This window comes from Eubalaena glacialis, chromosome 5 (assembly GCF_028564815.1).
Source record: "Eubalaena glacialis isolate mEubGla1 chromosome 5, mEubGla1.1.hap2.+ XY, whole genome shotgun sequence".
Classification (NCBI taxonomy): domain Eukaryota; kingdom Metazoa; phylum Chordata; class Mammalia; order Artiodactyla; family Balaenidae; genus Eubalaena; species Eubalaena glacialis.
The window spans coordinates 155993522-156017463 of NC_083720.1; the positions used below are offsets into that span (position 1 = coordinate 155993522).

A 23942-nucleotide genomic window follows, 5' to 3' on the forward strand; every position below is an offset into this window, starting at 1 on the left:
TACAAGTATAATTATTTCCTAATTGCATATACTTAATTCTATTACCTGCTGCAATCGCTTGGTCTGCCATTATTTTTTCAAAGTCTTCTCTTTCCAAGGATTTCCTGAAATTATTTCAATATCTTAAATTATAAACTGACAAGTGAATGCTAAAATTTCACATTATAACATACAGAAATGATGACAGAAAATAATTTAAATTACCTTTTCTGTAGACGCAAATCTTGACTGTCAAGTTTACAGGAAAGGAGCAGTGACATGTACAAACCCAAAACAATGTTGGAAAACCCCCGAATATACCTGATTTAGAGTGTTGCATCATTTCTTATAAAGTATATTTACCTTTGAAGCTAACTTCACATTGGCTAATAGTATAGAGGCTGTACTGGCAGAAAACCAGTGGTATGAAATGGCCAGGAAACGATGATAATAAATCAGCATGGGGATTTCTGATAACCCAACCAGATGATAATAAATCAGCATGGGGTTTTCTGATAACCCAACCAACCAAGAAGAAAAATCTCTCTACTGAGGGATTTCACTTTTAAGTAAGTTCTTAATTATTTTCTAAAGCAAATACAGAGTACATCCTGCTTTTGAGATTTTGGTTCTATATATTTAACTCTCAGACATCATCACATTAAACTTTTATCCTTGATCTTACATAAAAATTAGTAACTAAAGAAATCTATTCCTTATTCAATTTCTGCACTGCTTTATGTAGCACAAAAGTTGATAATATAATAGCATACATTTTGACTGATAGAAGGTTTTTGTAATTTCAGCTGGACAACTTGTTGATTCATGTTTGCCTAATTGATGATTTCTGATAGTGATGACTGATTATGACCAAATTTGCCAAACTACTGAAGTGTATTATAAGACACCCAAGTTCTACTTGTGGTTCAGCTTGCCATTAGACAAGCCAAGAGGAAACAGGCATGAATTTAAAATGTTAAACAGATTTCAGTACAGCATGATACATGTAGAGAAGTTTCAAAAGGAAACATTTTTGAGAAGGAAAATTGCTCTGTTGGCTACTTGATCGCATAAAGGTATACTGCTTATAATTATTTAAAATACTAGGTTACTAGAAATATATATTTCTATATGTTCTTATCTAAATAATTTGAATTTCATCTAGTTTGGATCTAGAGGCCCCCCAACCCTTTGTTACATATTATGTTACATTTTCAGTCTTTAGATTTGCTCCGTCTCCTCCCTTAAGCAACTTCTGGTTTTGTTTCTAAAGAATGAGAGCAAAGCTGCTCAGAGACCTCTTCTGCTAGCTCCCAGCAACGCTTAGCTAATCCAAACAACACATAGTGCGATTCAAAATAAGCTCCCTGGGACTTCCCTGGTGGCGCAGTGGTTAAGAATCCGCCTGCCAATGCAGGGGACACGGGTTCGAGCCCTGGTCCGGGAAGAGCCCACATGCCGCGGAGCAACTAAGCCCGTGCGCCGCAACTACTGAGCCTGCGCTCTAGAGCCCGCGAGCCACAACTACTGAGCCCGCGCGCCACAGCTACTGAAGCCGGTGCACCTTGAGCCCGTGCTCCGCAACAAGAGAAGCCACTGCAATGAGAAGCCCGCCCACCGCAACGAAGAGCAGCCCCCGCTCGCCACAACTAGAGAAAGTCCAAGCGCAGAAACGAAGACCCAATGCGGCCAAAAATAAATAAATAAATAAATTTATTTTAAAAAAACCCAAAAAACAAAATAAGCTCCCTCTCTTTACCCTCAAAAAAATTAAAAAACGAGAAGGTGTAAGCCTGCATGGACACCAGCAAATGTGCATATGTTGTACACAGAGACACACACACCAGCCACAAGTTCACACATGATGCTGTGATGTGATCAAAAGGTCCTAGAAAAAGAAACAAACCAAAAGCTCTCTGTGCAACCAACCCAAAGAGGTATCATAACGGCTGTACTAAAACTCATTTACTTAACAAAGGTGGCAGACGGGGCAGTTAAGGTACCCTCAGCAGGCAGCAAACTGACTGCAGTAGAAACAGCAGCTGACCTGCCAGAAAGATGGGGAGAAAGGCCCAATGTCCCAAAGAACTAAAGAAAGAAAGCAGAGAGAAGCCATTTAGCATATCAGCAGGCAGTCTCATAAGAAAAAAGGTCCTTCATCCTATTTCAACAGTGGAATAGTGATTAGGGCAATTTAAAAGTGTGATCAACTCTTTAAGAAGTCAGGGAAGTGGTAAAAGATTTTTTTTAATTTCCAAATAAAATAATTTTTTTAAGTTTTGAGAATTTTTTTTTTAAAGAGATACATCTCTGGGAACACATCCTAACTGAATATCTGCATCTAGCTTAGGCACATTTCAGGACACAAGGCCCTGAGAATAAATTCTGAGTAAACTGTCTGCCGAAGCCCTAGGCAGACAGACACAGTAGCACAGCTACAGGACTTGTTGGCTATCTTATCAGCCTGACTGAGAATTAAGGTCAGAGGCGTTCTGGAATGCTTTCCATATCACTCTGTAAACACAGCTTCTGTCAGACACATAGATTCACACTCTCTCTTTTTGGACCTGTCTCTGACCCCTTCTTGGCTTTGCCTGCTGCCCACAGTCTGGGACCAGTTAGTCAGCAAGGGAAATTCAGCCCAGATAATCCGCAGAGCAGATTATCCACTCCTGAGCAGCAGACAGATGAATGACCTTATCAGATATTCCCGACAATGATACTGGTTTGCAAAACTTCCAAGTTCAATTCTGAAAATTGGAACTCAAGTGTTTATTGTATTATTTGCACATGAAATAATCCTTTGATTTCAGGAAAACCAAAACAAGGCCAAATCAAGTTATCCACCAGCAGTAAATGAGCCGAGATGTATTTTTAAAATGAACTCTAAAAGTCAGGTTGTTTTTTTAAAAAAAAAAGTATAAACGGAACAGGTATTCACACACCAGTATAGCCGAACCAGTTAGGAAAATGCCGAAACACCTCCCTGAGGACCGCCCCAGCTGCCCCAGACCCCTGAGTGGCCCTCCTCTGGCTCCTGTATCCTTTCCCGTCCTCCTGATGCAGGAGCGGAAAGTTTAACCTGTGGTCGAGGCTATGGGGGAGAGCCAGGCAGGCCCCAGCCTCTCGGCTGTGTTCTTCAGGCAAGGACTCTGCTCTGACCCATGCCTTACCTTTGTAAAACATTTCAGAAGCTATCCCTTGCTAGGAAAGAACAGGCCTTCTGGGAGCTTATTAAAAGCAACAGCACAGGGCAACATGGTTAACATCATGGGCTCTGAAAAACCCAGGCTTGAAACTCAGTTCTGCCTTTGCCTAAACAGCTATATGATCCCAGATATTTTACAGGAACCTGAGCTTAGTGATACATAAAATGTGAAAAATGAATACACTTGCTTTCATATGAGTGGTAGCTAAAACGTTTAGCCCAGTTCCCGGCATACCAAAATGATTCAAAACACACGCATACGTCACTCAGTGTTGGCTATTAGTAGCTGTGTCAGCGATTGCAACAGGAGATTCATGCAACTAAAGTGATTCAACTTACCTGCTTTCCTTTATTTTGTGTTTTGCCAGTGTTCTCTGAAGGGCAAGGTTCAGCCGCTCAAACTGAAAATTGAAAGGAAAAGTTTTAAACATTCCCTTAAACAATCATATTCTTGAAGATACATACTTTACAGAAAATTGGTGCTGAAAGCTCCTTATGAAGAAGCAGAAGCAGTTACTTTAATAAGTGTAGTGAGTTGACGCTGTGGAAAAGGGGATAGATTTTCTATGGGCTTTTCACACTTGGGCAGAAGCAAAGCTCTCAGACTCACTTGAGTCTGGATGTGGGCTTTGCCCTTGGTGGGCGGCTCACTGACAGTCACTGAGCTGGAATCAAACAGGAGACCTGGCTTGGTGAAGTCAAGCCTTCGTGGAGGAATCGCGGGCACCCTTTCCTCGGGGGCTGGAAACCCCTTGGGTGTGTGGCCAGGACTTCAGTCTCAGGGGCGCTCAAGCCAAGAGACTCCCACTCCTTCCACAGCCCCACACCAGCCACCCCAGTGACCGCCACCCTTCCCACAAACACACATTTCTGTCTCATGTACGGTTTACGTGTCCTGCTCTAGAAAACTCCCGAGTATGGCTCTCCCCTTTCTTTTATCCCTTAAATCCAATCTGTCACCAAGGTCAGTTGATCACTGATTGAAACAAATCTCGGATTTCCCCGAACTTGCACTCATTTCCTTTCTTTGAACGAATAACCTTCACCAAATACTTGCAGTGTTCTTCTCTTCTATTGATTTCTGAGTATCTCATGAATCTTCCTAGATTGCAAAATAGTTGTACATAAGCCTGCATAGTTTTAAACACTGGTTTCAATACTATTAACCTCTCTTAACAGCTTGTTGATAAGTGGGAAGTAAAGCACTGGTAATTTCTTTGCATTCCGTAAAAAAATCATATGTATCTATGTGTGTATATAGCCACCAGTTCTTTGTGTAGTTTACCCAGAGGACAGTGGAGAATTCTCTGGCTATATCCCAAGTTGTGAAATTCCTTTTTCCTTGAGAACTATTTATATTTCTCTTGGAATTTCCACTGGTCAAGTGAGACAGTAAAGTTAAGCAAAATAGACCAAGCTTCTGTTTTAATGAAATGAGTTATTAAAATAAATTTTGGTGTTTTTAAAAAATTTATTTATTTATTTTTGGCTGTGTTGGGTCTTCGTTGCTGCACGCGGGCTTTCTCTAGTTGCGGCGAGCAGGGGCTACTCTTTGTTGCGGTGCGTGGGCTTCTCATTGCGGTGGCTTCTCTTGTTGCAGAACATGGGCTCTAGGCTCGTGGGCTTCAGTAGTTGTGGCACTCGGGCTCAGTAGTTGTGGCTCACGGGCTCTAGAGCGCAGGCTCAGTAGTTGTGGCGCACGGGCTTAGTTGCTCCGCGGCATGTGGGATCTTCCCGGACCAGGGCTCGAACCCGTGTCCCCTGCATGGGCAGGCAGATTCTCAACCACTGCGCCACCAGGGAAGCCCCAAAACTTTTGGTTTTTAAAGAGCATATAGAGCTTAGAAAAGAAATGTGAAATTTCTTGAAAGAAAATGCAAGTACTGAAAAGAAATAAAGGAGAACTTAGATCTACCACGTAGAACCATTTTTCTGACGGTTCCGGTAAGGAGAGAGAGGACACATCTGCCTCAGGAGGAAAGAAGGGCTGGAACAGTGGGCAGATTCCGACCAAGGGCCGGATGCCTGGCAGGTGGGGAACGGGTTTAGGAAGAGAAATGGGGGCCTGTTCCTCAGAGTCCTTGGATCGGGGAAGGAGGAAGGGAACATTAAACCCAAGACCGTAAACGAGGCAGATCAGCCGGGGGTGCGCAAGAATCTTCAGTTTCTCAAGGGCCTTTTTTTCCCTCTCATATATTGCTTTTTATGTCCATAAGCTATATTTTTTTCAGTGAAATCCTTAAAGTCTGTGCATTTTTAATTTTCAGGAGCTCTTTCCAAATTAATTTCATAAAAGTTTGTAGCAGTTGGCACTCTTATCAGTTGTATATGAGACTGCCAGTTTCAGCTCCGCCCCATCCATCTTTCCGCAAAACCTGTTCATACGGGAAGAGGCGTCAGCAGTGAAATGAGGGTCACTGCCTCTGCACGAGCCTGTCTTTCAAGCATCTGCTACCTGACATTTGTTTCGCATTTTCTGTCTTCTCCACTAGAATAGAGACTCCAAAAGGGCAGGGAGCATCTGTTTTGCTCACTACTGCATGTCCAGCACCTAGATAGTACCTGGCCACAGGAGATGCTCGCTACACAGTGATGGAATGAATGAATGAATGAATGACCATCATCCCCGCGCCCCATCAGCTGTTCAGTCTTGAAGGCTTGGTCTATAACATTTCTATCAGTGAGGAGATATAAGCCAGTACAGAGGTGTTACTCTTTCAGCTTGTTCAAAAATGGATTTAGATTGTTTCCAATTTAAAATAATTTGATTACATTTGTTTATATATGAATTGCTGCTCTGACCAGGAACTTCGGATGAGCAATGAGAAAAGAGAATCCATCCAATTCTGGCACCAAAGACTTTTTCCTTCCTCGCCCCGAGCGCTAGTTGAGACACCACCCTTCTCTCTCCTCCTCTTGACCTTTCGGTTAAAACAACAGGTACATGGTTTTATCCTTGCCAGTCTGTATTCTTCCTGGTCTTTCATTTCCTTCCCACTGCCACCAGGAACTTCTTTTTCTAGTCCTTTCCTCCTAGCGTATATGTTGCCATTGTAAGAAAGGAGAAATGGTCCCGCTCTCATTGCTGGGGTTTGTGGAGCAGGTGTCTTCCTGACTTTCCATGTTGAATCAGAACTTAGGACCTGCCGTATAGCACAGGGAACTCTACTCAATGCTCTGTAATGACCTATACGGGAAAAGAATCTGAAAAAGAATGGATACATGCATATGGATGACTGAATCACTATGCTGTACACCTGAAACTAACACAACATTGTAAATCAACTGTACTTCAATAAAATTAAAAAAAGAATTTGTTTTTCTAAAGAAGAAAGTTCCAAAGTCCTAGCCAAGCTGTAGTAGCATAAGGTGGTGATATTGTGGCTTACCAGGCTTTTCTGTCTACTTTCATCACCCACCATTGCACCTCTGGAAAATTGTTATAAATTCAAAACAAGACAAAACAAAACCAACAAGCTTTTCAGACAAAACATGCATTGGTAAAGGCTGCTGGTGCATAGTTTCCTACCTTGGTGCTAGGGCTTCTACAAGACAACCTGAGCCTAGACCCTGAGATGACGCAGTTCACAAGAAATCCACGAGAAGGACTCAACTTTCCTGAGACCTCAGGCCTCATGACACGGAATCAATCACTGCAGGACAGCCCTAGAGGATACTCGTGTATTAATACTTCAGGTACAACTGCTGTTTGAAGCAATATTGTTGGGAACACTCTGAATGGAATTTCATTGGTCTGGTTTATGGATATGTTGCTATTTCAGTTGATTTTTAACTTTTCTACAGTTTTTTTTTTTTTTTTTTGGCCTGGAGGCTATATTAAGAAAGTTTATTTTTATGTTAGAGCAATGAAAAGTCATTGAAAGGTTTTAAGTATGGCAGGAGCTGGGATGGGGTGTTTTCTACAGTTTTTAATGATTTTCTAGACCAAGGATATTTCCCGCATAAGGAGGCTGTAAAACTGTTTCTCTTTTTTCTTCTTGCAACCCAATATTTTGCAGCACATTTAGAGACTTCAGGAGTCCCCTCAGACCCTCTTAATCTCACAAGGTCTTGGATTTGGGATGATATCCTTTATATAAGCATATCTGACTCAATTGATTCAATTCAGGAAGTGGGTTCTGATTCGCTACAACTGTGGCTAATACCATATCATAATTTCTTTAAAGACATTCTGCCTGAGGAGCTTACAGGATTACTGGGGAGAATATTCAAGAAAAATCAGCTAACAATGTAACAGAAAGAGCAACAGATTACGAATGAACTGCAGAGAACCCTCCACATGCCCCATCCAGTCCAAAGATATTTTACCTGGTCTCCTCAGTTATCTTTTACTTAAAGCAAGTGGCCTTTTATGTGTCAATTTCTTCAAACTAATGAAAAGTTTGCATTAGATGAGCAAAAAGACTTCTGTAACCTATGATTCCACAACTCTGGAAAGCCATCTCCCACTCTAAATCTGCTAAGGATATACTTGTCACCCCATAAAACATAATTGGGGAGTTAAATCTGATTATCGAAAGCAAGAACTAGGGTGCCATCAGATAGTATTTGGAGTCTCGTCCTTTGGGTTACTGGTAGAACTGAAATTGAACAGTAGGCTAAGCATTAAATCTGTCCACTTAGAAAGAATCGGTTAAAAAGAAAAGTCCTACTTAATCAAAGACACGTAGATGTTCGGACAGGGGATGAAGTAATCTAGGTTGTTTACTACACGGCCCTGGGACGTTCCCTGTTTTAATGAAAATGGCCTCAGTTGTGGGAAAAGGGTCCTGGTCCTTGATGCCAAGGGTCACCTCCTGCCTCTTGGAAGGCCTACATCCTCGCCTTCCCTGCTACATGACAGCGCAGTCAAACCTTGATGATTATTCCTGTGAGCTCATGAACAAACAACACAGATCCTTCTAAATAAAGTAAAGGAAAACAGGAACATATATGTTTGGTGTTCAGAATGTTTTTAAAAGAGGTTCCAACATGTGCACGACTTCTACTGTAGGAACTCAAAATTTACCAAACAGAATAATGAAGCCACCATGGTAATGACAAGACCCAGGGAAAGCATGGAAGGTCTCCAGCCGTCCGTCCTCACCATCTGTCCATCCCTGTGCATCCCGCTCTGCGCTTGGAAATGAGATTACCAACCGCTTCCCAGACTGTGATGCCAACCACCCGCCCGAGAAGGGCTACATCCCTCACCCCAGCCAAAGCCGGCTGGCTAGTGACTGGAGCAGGGCGAGAATAATTAAATATTTCCATCTCAAAGGCCACGAACCAAAGTACTACTGTGTTTTTTTAAATTTGATGCTAAGTTCCCTCAACTTCCTGCTAATTCTAATTTATCCATCCTTCAAGCTTCAATTCAAGTCTCTTCTTTGTCACTCGAGTCCATATTGTTGACAGCAGTAATTGCTCTATCCTTCCAAAGCTGTGTGACTTTGGTCAAGTCACTTAGCCTCTCTAGTCCTTCTCGGGAGTGAAACAAGTTTATCTCTGACGTCCCTTCCACTCCCAAAAGTCACCAGTCTGTGGTTCTTCAGTGCTTCACACAGGCACAGGGCTGGTGTGGAGTCAATTAAAAATCATCCGTGGATGACGAGAGCTGGAGCTTGATCACATCAATCCCCAGTCTCCCAGTTGATGAGAATTTATATAAAACCGTGAACACTGACAGAGGGAGGAAGACACTCCATGAAGCCTTTCAGTAGCTCTTCTCTTTGACCCCAAGGGACAAGGAACCCGCCACATGCCCCATCCATTCCAAAGATATTTTACCTGGTCTATGCTCTGTCCCCAGAGTTCTTTTCCCCCCCTTCCCCCCCCCGCCACCCGTTTTATTGAGAAATAATTGACATACATCACTGTCTAAGTTTACAGGGCACAGCATGACGGCTTGATTTACATAGAGTGTGAAATAATTACCACAATAGGTTCAGCTAACATCCACCTTCTCATATAGATACAGTAAAAAGAACAGAAAGAAAAAAGAAAACCAAAGTCTCCTTGTGCTGAGAACTCACAGGATTTGCCTAACGACTTTCCTACACATCATCCCGCAGTGCCAGGTCCAGTGACCGTGCTGCACGCTACCCCCGAGCACTCATTCACCTTCTAGCTGCCGGTCTGTACTTTCTACGAGTTGCTGTCGTTGTTCTTAAGGTTCCACATATAAGGGAGACCTGACAGCATCAGTCTTTCCAGGATCCCCTTAAGGGCTGCGCTCCACACCTCAAAACGGCATCAGGCTGTGCAGCCCAGCCCACAGCGCTACATCGAGATGTGTCTGAGCTGAGGGCAGGTGGGTGTCACGGGCAGGCCCGGCGTGAGTGGAGACTTCAGACTCTGAACCAGCAGGGTGAGGCGGTCTTCCCACCTCAGCAAGTTGCCAGGGAACAATGACACTCTTAGGAAAACCCAGCAGGGAATAAGTTATCCTTCAAGGAATTTAGCTCTAAAAATACAGCGAACGAATCCATAAAAAATAGCTTGGCATCCATAAGTAGAAAACGGGTCCTTGTGGGTGGCGAGAGCTGTGGATTGTTTCACCTGATGCCCGTGCAGACCCTAGGGAGCAGGGGCTGTGAGCATTTCCACTTTCAGGTACGGCCGCTGGGGCCAAAGGGTGAGGCAGCGGCTCAAAGTCACAAAGCCTGTCAGAGTGCAGGATGCTCTGGAAAAGCATGCACGATTTTAAACATTTTCAGATTAAACACAATTTAAGAAAATGACTGCTTTAAAAAAAATGTTTGCAGAAAACAGTCTACATCGACTGTAGCCTTGAAAGTGAGAAAGCAAGTGTTCACATTTTCCTTAGGAAAACATCCTTTTGCCGTTTTCAGATTATCAGTAAAATCTCGAAAGGCCAGGCACTCACCTCCGGGAAGATCAGTTTGCAAATACTCTCTGCCAAAGTGTGCAGGTAGACGCGGCTGCGGCTGCTCTTCCTCTGGGGAAGCCCCGCGGGTGGCTTCTCCCCGGGGTCGCCGGGACAGACGCCCTGCCGTCCGGGCGGAGCTGCGGGCCCGCCCCCCGCCGCCTCGCCCGCGGGCTCTTTGGGGGCCTGCCCCGGGGCCAGCAGCGAGAAGGGGCAGTCCCCCGTGATCTGCAGGTCCTTCAGCTTCGCGCAAAACATGGTGACCACCTCCTGGCGGCTGTTCTTACGGGACCAGGGACACTGGTAACTGGAGCGTCCAGGGGCAGCAGAAGGTCAGGACAGAAAGAGGAGCGACTCTGGATTCCTAGGGAAACAGAGAAAGGCAGGTGTGCAAAAGCAAAGACCGTATAGTGCTATGTCATTTTCAAGTAAAGAAAACATTCTGGTGCAAATGTCAATTCATGGATGGAACATCTGGTAAAGATCTTTATTTCATACGTATGCATCCTAGTATACTAGTACTTCCTTTTAGTATTTTAATATTTTTCAAACGGAATGCAATTTTCTCCAAAATGTCTTTAGCACAAACTACTGATTCTCATTTTTATAGCCCATGTGGTCCTGTGTGATTCCACAAGAGTGAAACACTACGGTTTTATGGCAGAGGCTGAGTCTCAATCTATGTCATATCACTGTTGGTACTGCTACATTCTCATTGTGCTGTCTTTTCTGAAAAATCAGAATAGCATGTCTAATGTCTCCTAAACATACCTAAAGAAAAAAAATGTATATAATGAGGCCCAAGTATATGTGATTAGATCCGAAACACTGACTTTTACATGAAAAGAATTACATGAAAAAAATTAATTGAAATGATTACTGGCAAAGAAGATACTTGTCTCTATAAATAGTAAAATAACTTAAAAATATCACCAAAATTGGGCTTCCCTGGTGGCGCAGTGGTTGAGAATCTGCCTGCCAATGCAGGGGACGCGGGTTCGAGCCCTGGTCTGGGAAGATCCCACATGCCGTGGAGCAACTAGGCCCGTGAGCCACAACTACTGAGCCTGTGCGTCTGGAGCCTGTGCTCCGCAACAAGAGACGCTGCGATAGTAAGAGGCCCGCGCACCGTGATGAAGAGTGGCCCCCGCTTGCCGCAACTAGAGAAAGCCCTCGCACAGAAACGAAGACCCAACACAGCCAAAAATAAATAAATAAATAAAGGAATTCCTTTAAAAAAAAAAAAAAATATATATCATCAAAATGAAAAACACGTAATATTTTTTCAAAGAACTCCTGATTCCTAAGACCATGCCATTGGATTTGCAAGGGTCTCAGGATCCGAATCCACACAACACCAGGGTAAACCAAGAAAGCCTCTCTTCCTAGGGGTCCCTGAAGTCACACGCACGGCCCTTCTGGCCGACTTTCCCTCTTACTTTTGTTTTTGATGTTCTGACTGAGTCTCCACACAATTCACAACCCACGTCTCATTAGTTACTTTTCAGTGGAACCGTGTGGTTGTAAATTCAGCTTATCAACAGTACAAAGATCTTGGGCTTCCCTGGTGGCGCAGTGGTTAAGAATCTGCCTGCCGATGCAGGGGACACGGGTTCAAGCCCTGGTCCAGGAAGATCCCACATGCTGCGGAGCAACTAAGCCTGTGCACCACAACTACTGAACCTGCGCTCTAGAGCCCGCGAGCCACAACTACTGAGCCTGTGAACCTCAACTACTGAGCTCGCGTGCCACAACTACTGAGCCCGCACGCCTACAGCCCGTGCTCTGCAACAAGAGAAGCCACTGCAATGAGAAGCCCGCACACCGCAACGAAGAGTAGCCCCCGCTCGCCGCAACTAGAGAAAGCCCGTGAGCAGCAACGAAGACCCGACGCAGCCAAAAATAAAAATAAAGAAAATAAATTTATTAAAAACAAAAACAAACAAAAAAATACAATGATCTTGATTAACTTGGGTCCACCAACTATTTCCATACTTGGAAAATCAAAAAGCACAAAAAAAGAGTGAAAAAGAACCCATGGTTACTTAACCCCTACTAAGTGCCTGGTACAGGGCTGGGAACTCTGTATTTACACTTAAGCCACACAGCAACCATTGGGAGTAGGTATTCTTAGCTCCAATGGGCCAGAGGCTCAAAGTTTAGGTCATTCCATTTGAAATGCTAGAAAGTGCCAGAACTAGGGTTCAAATGTAGGTCCATCTGACTCCACAGCCAGTGCCTTTCGATGAACCCAAACTCATATTTTACCAAGTGAGACTAGCTTCTAAATAATCAGGCTTAGTTTATACAGTAGGATTAGTTTATCTTAAAGATATGGTTTTCAAGTTTACATTAGAAAGCAAACAAGAGCATAATTCTCCTGCTCACTGGCTGGTGGTGCTTGAATCATCCGGGATAAAATCTTACGTCATGTGTATGTGTAGCTGGTTCACTTTGCATAGAGCAGAAACTAGCACACCATTGTGAAGCAGTTATACTCCAAGAAAGATGTTAAAAAAAAAAAAATCTTATGTTTCAGTCTTTGGAACTGGAGTTCGATTATTTTTTTGTCTTTTCTATGCCCCTCAGTGCTCTCAATATGTTCCTAATATATATAAGCATCGGCTTGTAATTTGTCACAGATACGTTACTAACAAGCTTATAACAATGGACAATTCACTTCCTAAACTGGGACAAATAAGGAAGCTAAATTCACATCTGACAGCCCCTGGGGTGTCGCTGGGTTATCAGGTTTGAGGAAGATGATGGATGCTGACTGGCCAGAAGAAGCTGCCGGGACTCTCTGTTTCTTTTTCTTTTTTCTTTAATTTTTATGTTATATTGGACTATAGCTGATTTACAATGTTGTGTTAGTTTCAGCAAAGTGACTCAGTTATACACATATATATCATTTTTTCAGATTATTTCCCCTTATAGGTTGTTACAAAATATTGAGTAGAGTTCTCTGTGCTATACAGTAGGTCCTTGTTGGTTATCTATATAGTAGTGTGTGTAGGTTAATCCCAAACTCCTAATTTATCCCTGCCCCCCTTTGCCCTTTGGTGACCATAAGTTTGTTCTCTATGTCTGTGAGTCTGTTTCTGTTTTGTAAATAAGCTCATTTGTATCATTTTTTAAGATTCCACGTGTAAGTGACTCTCTGTTTCTTAAAGTCAAACCCCACATCTGTGATCACACGTCACTTACTAATCTTCAGAAGGTTCAGAGGAAGATCCTCCGCATTCAGGAGCAGAAACCTTACTGTGCGGGCAGAGAAGAGGGCACTGCCTCTGTCCACGGGCTGCTGAGTGGCCCAAAGGGAATCTGGTGATGCAGGAACGGTTACTTGGATTCCGAAAAACCTGCAGATCTAGGGCTCTCAACCAGGCTTCGTTTAAGATTCAATTCTACAAGTGTCTGTTTCTCAGTCTTTGATGCATCTCAACATCACTGTTACTGTTTACTAATTCCTGTCCTAACACACACTGTAGATCAGGGTCAAACCTTCCTGTAAAGGGCCATAGGTCACTTCAGCTCTGCAGTCAGTGGCTCCACTCTGCCATTGCTGGCAGGAAAGCAGCCACAGCAGATACACAGAGGGCCGGGCATGGACGTGTTCCCATAAAAACAGGCTGCACTGGGCCCACAGGCCATAGTGTGCTGACTGCTGTTTGCAAAAAGCTGAGCAAATTAACTGAAGCATTTTAATCCAAATATAACTTTGACAATAGGGTCAGATTACTTCCTCACATCTTCTCCCCATCCCGCCCCTAAAATAGAGAACCTCTGTGGATCCAGTTCTGTCCAACTTGAAGATAATAAAGGAGAGTATAGTAGATAATATTAAATAAATATTCATTCATAAAAATTATAATACCATTATTTTATATGAATTTTTAGGAAGAAGAACCATATTAATTGAATGCCATGGTTTCAGTTATGTAAACATATAACACAATAACTAGAAAAGAGGGCACTCAAAAAAAAAAAGAAGGCCACAAAAAATACAAGATTATATGTTGGAGCTGATGCAGGTCTGGAATTTCTTCCTAAAATAAGTTATTCTGGTATCTATTATAATTTTAGTATTGGACCTAGGAGTTTGACATAATGTAGTTTATGAAAATTCTTCCATTATGCTTAATCTTCTCATTTAAATTGGATTTCAACCCCTGTCCCCAAACCCGATATTTTACCCTCATCTTCTCTTCAACCTCACTAGAGCAGGATACAACTGACCAGTCAACGTTCCTGGAAATTCTTTCTTCTCCGAGATGGCACAATGCTCTAATTTCCAGCCATTGTGCCTAACATGGTTTTTTTAATTAAAGTAAAAACAGCAACAGGAAACAAGCTGTGCATACTTCAACATCAGTTAAGTGTTTAGTCTCATTAAATCACATATGTATCAACAAACTAATTAGCATCCTTAGTCTGTTCAGCTGATGAGATTACACTATGAACAGACGCACCCACTGCTGATACCTTGGAAACCCGTGTTTGCCTTGCATTCGCCAGGAAGACAGACTACGTTCTTCAACAGAACGAATGATGATTTTTACGTGTAACATTAGCAGCAACTTCAGAAACGGTTGGGTCAGTCCCTGAATCCAGTACAGAGCTGGGTGTAGAGATGGTAGTGACAGGGGAAGGAAAAAACAAGTGAATCAAAGTGATAAATGTGGTGACAAGGCCTTGGCAAGCAGTGGGAGAGAGATTCTCAGAAGCTCGGAGAGGTATTTGCCATCCCCAGGGTTGATGATTAAACGGCCTCCAAATCCACTGACTGCTCTCTCCCTTTACTGGTGAGTGATTAACTCCGCTAGGGTGAGAATAAAGACCCATGTATTGGCCTCATATTAATAACCAGGAGGCAGAAAGAGTGGCTCTATGTGTGTGTATAACTGATTCACTGTGCTGTGCACCTGAAACTAACACAGCATGGTAAAGCAACTAGACTCCAATAAAAGTTTAGAAAAGTAATGAGGATGCCTTGCTGTGCAGGTAATGGGATTCTCCATCATGAACCTCTAGCAGAGAATTAAGCACAAACCCCTTGTTTCCACATGTAAAAAAAACCTGCAGAAAGCACCCTATGCATACTCTCTCACACAGAAAGCCTGTTTTCCAACAGCAGGTCATATGCCAGACTTAGCGCCCAGCCATGCCGAAACCTGTGATTCAAGTAATATAAGTGTTTTAAGATTAAATTCCAAAGTCCAGATTTTGAAGAGTAGCTGAAAGAAGAGAGAACTTCAAAACAAACTGCCTCGATAAGGATAAAGTGTGCCAACCCCGGCCCAAGCTGTAGCAACCATTTTCATAAATAAACGTCAAGAAGACAGCTTCATGTTCAGAAAATCGAACGTTTTCATTCCTCAAAAGCTGAAAAATTATTAGACAAAAATCCCAAAATCAGGCCTTTAATATGTGTTTCTTTTCACCTGGCAGTAAGCAATATTTATAGAACTTTCCCCTGCGATCGACCAGGACAGCAGGACAAAGTAGTAGAAAAGCTGGTGAGAACTTCCAAGTCTGTGCAGTGCTGGGCGGAGGGAGGGCCAGCGAAGGCCCCTGCTCCCAGCTCCACAGTCTCCTCTGCTTCCCCTTCTGGTCACGGCCCCTGGGCTGCGCTCACCGCCGCAGACGAGATTTACTCCGGTGCCTACAAGGCCCTGGCTTTGCTTCCACCGCGTCACCCAAACCTGCTTTTGCTAAATTCAACCATGAGCTCCTGAAAGTTAAAGCTCTGCACACACCTGACTTCCCCCTGCCGCTGGCATTTTGCTTTTCATAACCTCCACTCCCATGGATTCTTTGATGCACTGGATTGCTTCCTGCTTCATTCCTTCATTCCTTCATTTGTTCACTTTCATTCTGTTCAACGAGCGTTTATGGATGGCCTAACTGTGTGGGACCTTCTTCCAGACGCAAGGGCAGAGCCACACACAAAAGTCATCACAGACACATGGAGCTTACAATCCAGCAGAAAAACTATTGCTTTTTTTTTTTTTGTAACTCCTAATTTATCCCTCCCCCACCCCTTTTCTCCTTTGGTAATCCAAGTCTGTTCTCTATGTCTGTGAGTCTGTATCTGCTTTGTAAATAAGTTCATTTGTACCATATTTTCGATTCCACATATTAGCAATATCACATGGCATTTGTCTTTCTCCGACTTACTTCACTCAGTATGATAATCTCTAGGTCCATCCATGTTGCTGCAAATGGCATCATTCCATTCTTTTTTATGGCTGAGCAGTATTCCATTGCATATTCGTACCACATCTTCTTTATCCATTCCTCTGTCGATGGATAATTAGGTTGCTTCCATGTCCTGGTTACCGTAAATAGTGCTGCTGCGAACACTGGGGTGCATGTGTCTTTTTGATTTATGGTTTTCTCCGGATAGATGCCCAGGAGTGGGATTGCTGGGTAATAACAGCAACTCTATTTTTAGCTTTAAAGGCACCTCCATACCGTTCTCCACAGTGGCTGCACCGATTTACCCTCCCACCAGCAGCGTAGGAGGGCTTCCTTTAGGAAAACTCCTCCTGACACGACAGTTCCCAGTGTGATGTGTGCTCTTCAAGGACAGGCACACTGCGATCCAGGAGGGACACGAGGGATCCAAACCCAGTCCCAGCAGGAGGAGACAGCGAGCTGAACAGTGGCCACGAGCCAGGTGAAGAGAGCCCCAGAGAGAACAGCACGCTTGGAGGCCAGGACGGACCCAGTCACGTTCCAGGAGCTGAACCAATCCCGGCCCGGGGGGAGCAAGCGGCCGGGGAGCTCCCGGGGAGGCCAGGACGGTCCAGACGCGAGCGTGTGATCCACGCTGCGTAAGCCACCGCTCTCTTCCGAGGGCAAGCAGCCGAGTGACTAAGAGGTGAGACCGGGATTGTATTTTTAAAAGATTATCTGAGATGCAGGATGAGGGCTGGGTCAGAGTTGGACAGGCGGCCGATCTGGGTGGGATTACGGAGACACCCTGAGGATAAAAAGTGGATCAACCCCTGCGGCGTTTCAGAGAGAGAACCCACAGGCTGTGTCTCCTGGGGGGACGTGGCGATGAAGGAAAGGCAGCCCACAGCCCCCGGACTCACCTTCTCAATACCCCAGCCCCGCGGAGGGGAGACCAGGGTCCAGGGACGGCCACCAAAACGGTCCACAGTTCACTTCCCAGGATTTGGCCATTAGGCCATCACTAAGTCCAGATGTGCGGTTTTCAATATTGCATAACCCCTCGTGGGAGCTGGATGCTTCAACTCTCCTACTGAAACCCCCTTTAGGGAAGCAATTCTTCCTTCTTCAAAAGCCCAGACGTGGGCAAGCTGACTGCCGTTCAGATTCCAGGCCAGGGACTCACCCTCCCAGTGCAAGGCGTCTCTAGCTCTCTGCAAGAGTGGAGGGTGCGTTTCTTAAATACTTTTGTTCCTAAGAGCCAGTACTGGTCACCCTCCCCAAAACTAAGAGGTCAACTCTAAAGGCCACGGCAACCTCAGCTCTGGGGGCCCAACATACCAGCATCCCCTGCTGGAAACAGCTGCCTCACTAAAGCTACGCTACGGGACGTAACTTACGTTTAACACACTACATTAATCCTTTCTTGAAAATAAGGTGGCTGTGATCCACACCTTTCTTATTGCATTCAGCAGGCAATTCGGTGACAAGTTTGAAGTAAGAGCGAAGTTTAGTGCACTCTAGAGTAGGGAGGTTTTTAACTCTAAGAATGATCATTTTTTGATTCTCAATTGTTACAGCAAAATGTCTACAGGATGCTTTATAACTAATTAAAGAGTAAAACCTTTGGGACTATAAATCCTAAATATCTGTGCTTTTAACGATCACCACTGAAATCTGAATGCGTACAGTGACTATCTCTTCAAATTAAATATCATTCCCACTTATGGCAGGTCATGAGGAAATCAGATAAACGTTTCGATATTTTGTTCCTCAAACACATGAAATAATCTCCAGCTAGTCCTCTAATCCCCATCTTAGTTACACTGCTCAAACAGTTCCTTACAAAGACATAGTCATTTCAAAACACATCTACAGGGGCTTCCCTGGTGGCGCAGTGGTTGAGAATCCGCCTGCCAATGCAGGGGACACGGGTTCGAGCCCTGGTCCGGGAAGATCCCACGTGCCGCGGAGCAACTAAGCCCGTGCGCCACAACTACTGAGCCTGCGCTCTAGAGCAACAAGAGAAGCCACCGCAATGAGAAGCGCACGCACGGCAATGAAGAGTAGCCCCCTCTCTCCGCAACTAGAGAAAGCCCGTGCATAGCAACGAAGACCCAATGCAGCCAAAAATAAATAAATAAATTAATTAAATTAAATTAAAAAAAAAACATTTACAGAAAATATAGTGATTATTATGAAAAGGGTTAAGGGAGACGAGTAAGGCCTTTTTACTCTATAAAAAGCCATTTTGTTTTCATCTATTTGCAGATAAACGCTGTGTATTTCTGTATTGCGGCTTGGCTCACACTAATAAATAGGGGAATAATGTCGGCGTAAAGTAGCGGTCACATTTGAAGACGCCCGCCCGCCCCTGCAGGTCCCCTCAGCTCAGTCTGAACACGTGCCCTGTCTTGGAAAAACCTGTTACAGAGTTTCCTTTATTGGTTCCTTGTCTCTACAGCTCAGCAGGCTCTGTGCTTTCCTATAATATAGTCCCTTCCAATCAAGCTACCTTTTTTCCCTTAAATCAGTCCTATAATTACTGTAGCGCGGTTTTCATCAGAATTCAGCTTGTCTTTTTAACTAAGCTTGTATATTTGTTAGGATTGGTATAGCTTTTGTTAGTGTCCATAAGCGCTGACTGGTTTCACCCCAACATATTTTCTTCCCATAAATCCTTTTATTTTTAGTGCGCAGTTTTGCAACACACAGTTTTTTAGGAACAGTTATGTTGTATAAGAAGTGCTTGTATTCTCAACAATGTTTGATTTAAATTTACAAGTAAGGCGGGAATTCCCTGGTGGTCCAGGGGTTAGAACTTGGCACTTTCACTGCCCAGGGCCCAGGTTCAATCCCTGGCTGAGTTTACAGCACAGCCCAGTGCACTAAGATACTATTTTGGTTCCATCTTATGTAATTCTATTAGCTAATAAGTTGCATGCCAAGTTTCTTTAATAAAATATTAGAATAAACATTGAAGAACTACGCTAGATTTTAAATCTCTTTTTCCACTCATTAAACCAAACTCGTTATATCAATCAAGCAAATATTATGTCATTGGAGTGCATACTATTTTCAATAAATACACATTATTCCTAATGTGGAAATTTTTTAAACAAAATAAACTCATAACAACCAAGGTAAAATAGAAATTCCATGGTATCTGATTTTCTTTTCCTAGAACACTAGATTGACAAATGATTAGTATTTGTTATACAAAATATTTTTTCTCCTATCACTACTTTGATAAGTTACCTGTTCTCAAAATTGATTCAGTGTTAACCCTTTTATCTACTTACCTTCTCAAAGTTGACTTACTTTGTAGAAAGGTTTAGGTGATGAGGAGGGAGAGCTGAGACACTTATTGGAATGTTAATTTTAAGATATTTGTGAAATCAAGGTACCTCACCCAGCGACTGACTAAAACAGGGTTTGTGACAAGAGTATAGTACATTCTGGGATTGACTGTCATATCTGTGGAGCATCTGATTTAACATTCTGAACAACGAGGGGGCATTAAGGTGGCTTCTCCTTGATGGGAAGGAAGGGTGACCTTACAAGCACAGAATTCACTCTATGGTGGAAGAAAGTCAAATCATCTGGGCTCTAACCTGTCATATTTGGAAGGAAGATTATGGAAGAAGAAGACACAACAATGACTCTGGATTCTTCTAATCCAGCCCTTGGAACTTTTCCCAAGATCCTTGAGAAAAAAGACCACAAACTAACAGAGTCATAAAAACTTAAGATCTGTGAGCATTGCTGGAGACAGAACCTTCCCAGCCTCACCAAGAACAAATCAATCAAGATGCGTACGCCTGGCCACACAGGCACCAACAAAGAGAAAACCAAGGAGACCCGAAGAAATGCATGGCAATGGAGGCGCGGGCGGTGAGCCAACGGGAGGGTCAGACGAAGCTAAACCAGCCCTGAGCAGGGCACTGGGCACTCACGGGGTCGGCCCGTGGGTCAGGTCCAGCCTACTGCCCGGTTCTGTCCAGGCTTTGTGCTAAGAATGGTCTTCACATTACGTAATGGAGGCAAGCCAAAAGAATGTCTCATGATAAACGAGCACGAAATGAAATTCAAATTGCAGTGTCCACAAATACAGCTTCACTGGAACACGGCCATGTTGTGCCATAATAAGAAACATATAGTTGGTCTCTGCCCACTCTCGCCCTTTTCTGTTTCCTGGCACCCAGCTCCCCAAACCCTTGGAATCTCCAGAGTGACGGTGCTTTTTAAGCAAATGAGGTAGCTGGTGGCTGGAGGCCCCTGGGCAGCCTAGGACGGGGCCTCCTTGCTAGGGAAGCCAACCTGAGATTAGAAGGTTGGAACTTTGCATCCCTCCCAGATCTCTCGGGGGCGGGCGGGGGGGGTTGGAGGTTGACTTAATCACTAATGGGCAATGAGTTAATCAATCATGCCTACATAACGAAGCCTCCACAGAAAACCCCAAGCGCAGGGACGAGCTCAGGGCTGGGGAACACGTGGAGGTGTAGAAGGATGATGCACCCAGAGCTCATGGAAGCTCCGGGTCCTTCCCCACGCCTCCCCTGTGCGTCTCTTCCATCTGGCCGCTCTTGAATTGTATCCGTTTATAATCAACGGGTAATATAGTAAGCAAGCTGTTTCCTGAATTCTGGGAGCTCCTCTAGCATAATATGGAACCCAAGGGGTGGGTCGTGGGAAGCTTCCATTTAGAGCTGGTTGTGGCATGAATTTGTGATTAGGCTCTGAAGTCGGGGCGGCCTTGTGGGGCTGAGCCCTTCATCTATGGGATGCGGTCTCAGAACTGAATGAAACTGTAGGACACCCAGCTGGTGTCGGGAATTTCTTGGGGAAGAAACACACACAGTTGGTGTCGGAAGTGAAGTACTGATGAATGAAGGAAAACAGGGCTTTTCAATGTTTACAAGCTCACCCATTTACCTGTGGCCCAAGGCTGCTGCTTTGGAACCACAGTGGCAGAGCTGAGTAATTGCGACAGAGACCCCAAGGCCAGCAAAGCCTAAAATATTTACTGTCTGGTCCTTTATAGATTCAGTTTGCTGACCTTATAAGACATCATATACATTATCTCATCGAATCTTCACAACCATCTGATGGGGAGCGTGTGTGTATATGTTACGCGAGAAGAATCTAAACCGTAGATTAAGGAACTTGTCCGTGGTCATTGCTAGTGCGTGGCAGAAACGGAAGGTGAGCCCAGGCCCATCTGGTTGTAAAGCCGATGCTCTGGGGTGACTTTGAAAAATGGGGGACTTTATAGACCACAGTGATTACTACTCAAACTGTTCTGGCAGTACATACAGTCGGGGAAAACAAAGGTTACATTCATCTGCTAAAACGGAAGGTCAGACTTTTGGGCCTGGGACCGAGGGAATGAAGACATCCCAGAAACGCAGGTGGGAGGGGCCCTCTCGGGACCCCCGTGAACTCTAAGGAGACCCCGTTGCACAAAATTTCACTTTGAGCCTCTTTGGTTTTAGGAATCAAAGTAGAATCAGAAGACAACTAGAGGGGCTTCCCTGGTGGCGCAGTAGTTAAGAATCTGCCTGACAATGCAGGGGACATGGGTTCGAGCCCTGGTCAGGGAAGATCCCACATGCCACGGAGCAACTAAGCCCGTGCGCCACAGCTACTCAGCCTGCGCTTAGAGCCTGCGAGCCACAACTACTGAGCCCACGTGCCACAACTACTCAGCCTATGTGTCACAACTACTGAGCCCGTGCGCCTAGAGCCCGTGCTCCACAAGAGAAGCCACCGCAATGAGAAGCCCGCGCACCGCAACGAAGACCCAACACGGCCAAAAATAAATTTATAAAAAAAAAGAAAGACAACTAGAAAGGCTGTGGTTGTCTCTGACACACTTAAAGCATCTTTATTGTAAAGGAGAGGAATAAATTATGGGAAAGTATATTTTTCTGAGAAATTTTCCTTTAAAATCCTAGGGAAAAGGCTAATAAAGGTGAAAAAAAAAAAAGAGCTGGATTAGAGTAATGTTGACACAGAAGAGAGTGAGATTTTTGAGTTAGATCTTCCCTCTTCTGTGATTCACCCAAGGCTCCCGTCCTGGAGACCACGGGCGGGGGGAGAGAGGTTTCTCTGGCAGCTCCGGGAGAGTGGGGTACACAGGCCACTGACTGGTTAGAGGCTGCCGGGCAGTCACGGGCCTTCTAGAGTTTTCTGTTCAGCTCTTTCTGATTCTTGAGACAGAAAATGGTCTTCTGTCACTGACACTGAGACACGGTCCTTGAAGCTTATGCTGGAACCAGGCCAGCCAAAGAAATGCAGCAAATTCCAACAGAAATTCACTTCTTTCTGAGTTTCTACATTAGGATCAGTTCAGAAGAAATCATTACCAGAAATGACACCTGGCTTCTGAACACGGATTTGCAGGTGTGTGTCTGGACACCCCAAGGGGCATGTTGAGAGAGCAAGTTCTCTCCCATTAAACCCCAAACCACAACTACATTGTTTTAAGGCCTCCTCATCTCTGACCAACTGAAAACAGGGAGGGTCCGAAGGAACTTTCCTGTTCACAGCGAACACAAACAATGTGTCTCCTGCGTTTCAGTATCTTTTACGCAAAAGTCAACATAAGGACACAGGCACTTACATGATACAAGTTCAGAACCTGAGGAGACCTTAGAGGCTGTTTACTGCAGTCCTTCCCACTCGCAGGTGGCGGAACAGAAATCCAGATTCTCGTGACTTGGCCCAAACCCCAAAGCTCCTGAGGGACAGAGGTCGCCCAGAAGCTGAGGCCACGTGAGCACTCCACACACTCTGGCCTCCTCAACTGAAAGGCAGAGAAGCCCCCTCCGTCTGTGGCGGCCCCGCAGTGGCTGTGATGCTTCGAGAAAACTTCCCCGCTCCGTCCTCTGAGTTCCAGTCCCACACCTGTTGATCTGAGAGTGACCACACATGCTCCATTTTAGTCCGGTCGGAGGGTCACCCTTCCTCTTCACCTCGCACCAGCATCAATACACGCTGCGAAACTGGCTTGGCTGTCCACAGTTTCTAAAACATTTCCCCAGGCTCTTTTTCACGATTTTCTCATCACCTTTTGCACTTTCTCAAGAAGTTATCTTTAGTCCTTTTTTAATTCTCTAAACATATTTTCTAAATAGCCTGACTTACTCATTACCCTGTCTTTGCCACTTAATTGAAAGTTAAGTATGTTTCCAGCCTTAATCTAACTAGCCAATGTAGATCACAATTTATCTAACTTTAGGCTCCTAGTAAGTTAATTTTATGCTGAAATTAAAAGACAGGACTACCAGCTTGGAGTCATCTGGTATAAACATGGATGGGATACAGATATATTAAGTCCTTATTATACGGTTCACTCAGTCTTTTCCCTTTATTTTCCCTGGATCCTTCTGTCCGTGCAGCACAAATACACATATGTAAGCAACACACAACTGGAGAAGAAATCATTTTCAAAAAGTTTTCCTACGTATTTTCCTTTTCTATCTTTATTATTTTGTATGAGCTGTCCTATTCGTTTTTACTATTTTTGTCCCATTATTTTCCTTTTCTTTTTATCACTTTCATTATTTTATTATTTAATGTTTACCTTTTTTGGAAAGGAAGAATCTCACTACACATAGAAATGCATGAAGTTCACTAAGCTCATTTGAAAATGACAGGAGATTGGACATGAAGTCATGAGCA

At 44.1% G+C, this 23942-nt stretch overlaps 1 protein-coding gene across 2 annotated transcripts in view; it reads right to left on the reverse strand.

Annotated features, from left to right (window-relative positions):
- Positions 1–23942, reverse strand: part of GUCY1A1 (guanylate cyclase 1 soluble subunit alpha 1) — a 58950-nt gene that overhangs the window by 18556 nt on the left and 16452 nt on the right. For both annotated transcript variants that reach the window (XM_061191782.1, XM_061191783.1), the window contains exons 2-4: positions 10077–10440; positions 3527–3588; positions 46–104 (exon numbers count right to left, since the gene is read on the reverse strand). In XM_061191782.1, the coding sequence (XP_061047765.1) occupies positions 46–104; positions 3527–3588; positions 10077–10334 (379 nt within the window). In that variant the 5' untranslated portion in view covers positions 10335–10440. The remainder of the gene's footprint in view (positions 1–45; positions 105–3526; positions 3589–10076; positions 10441–23942) is intronic.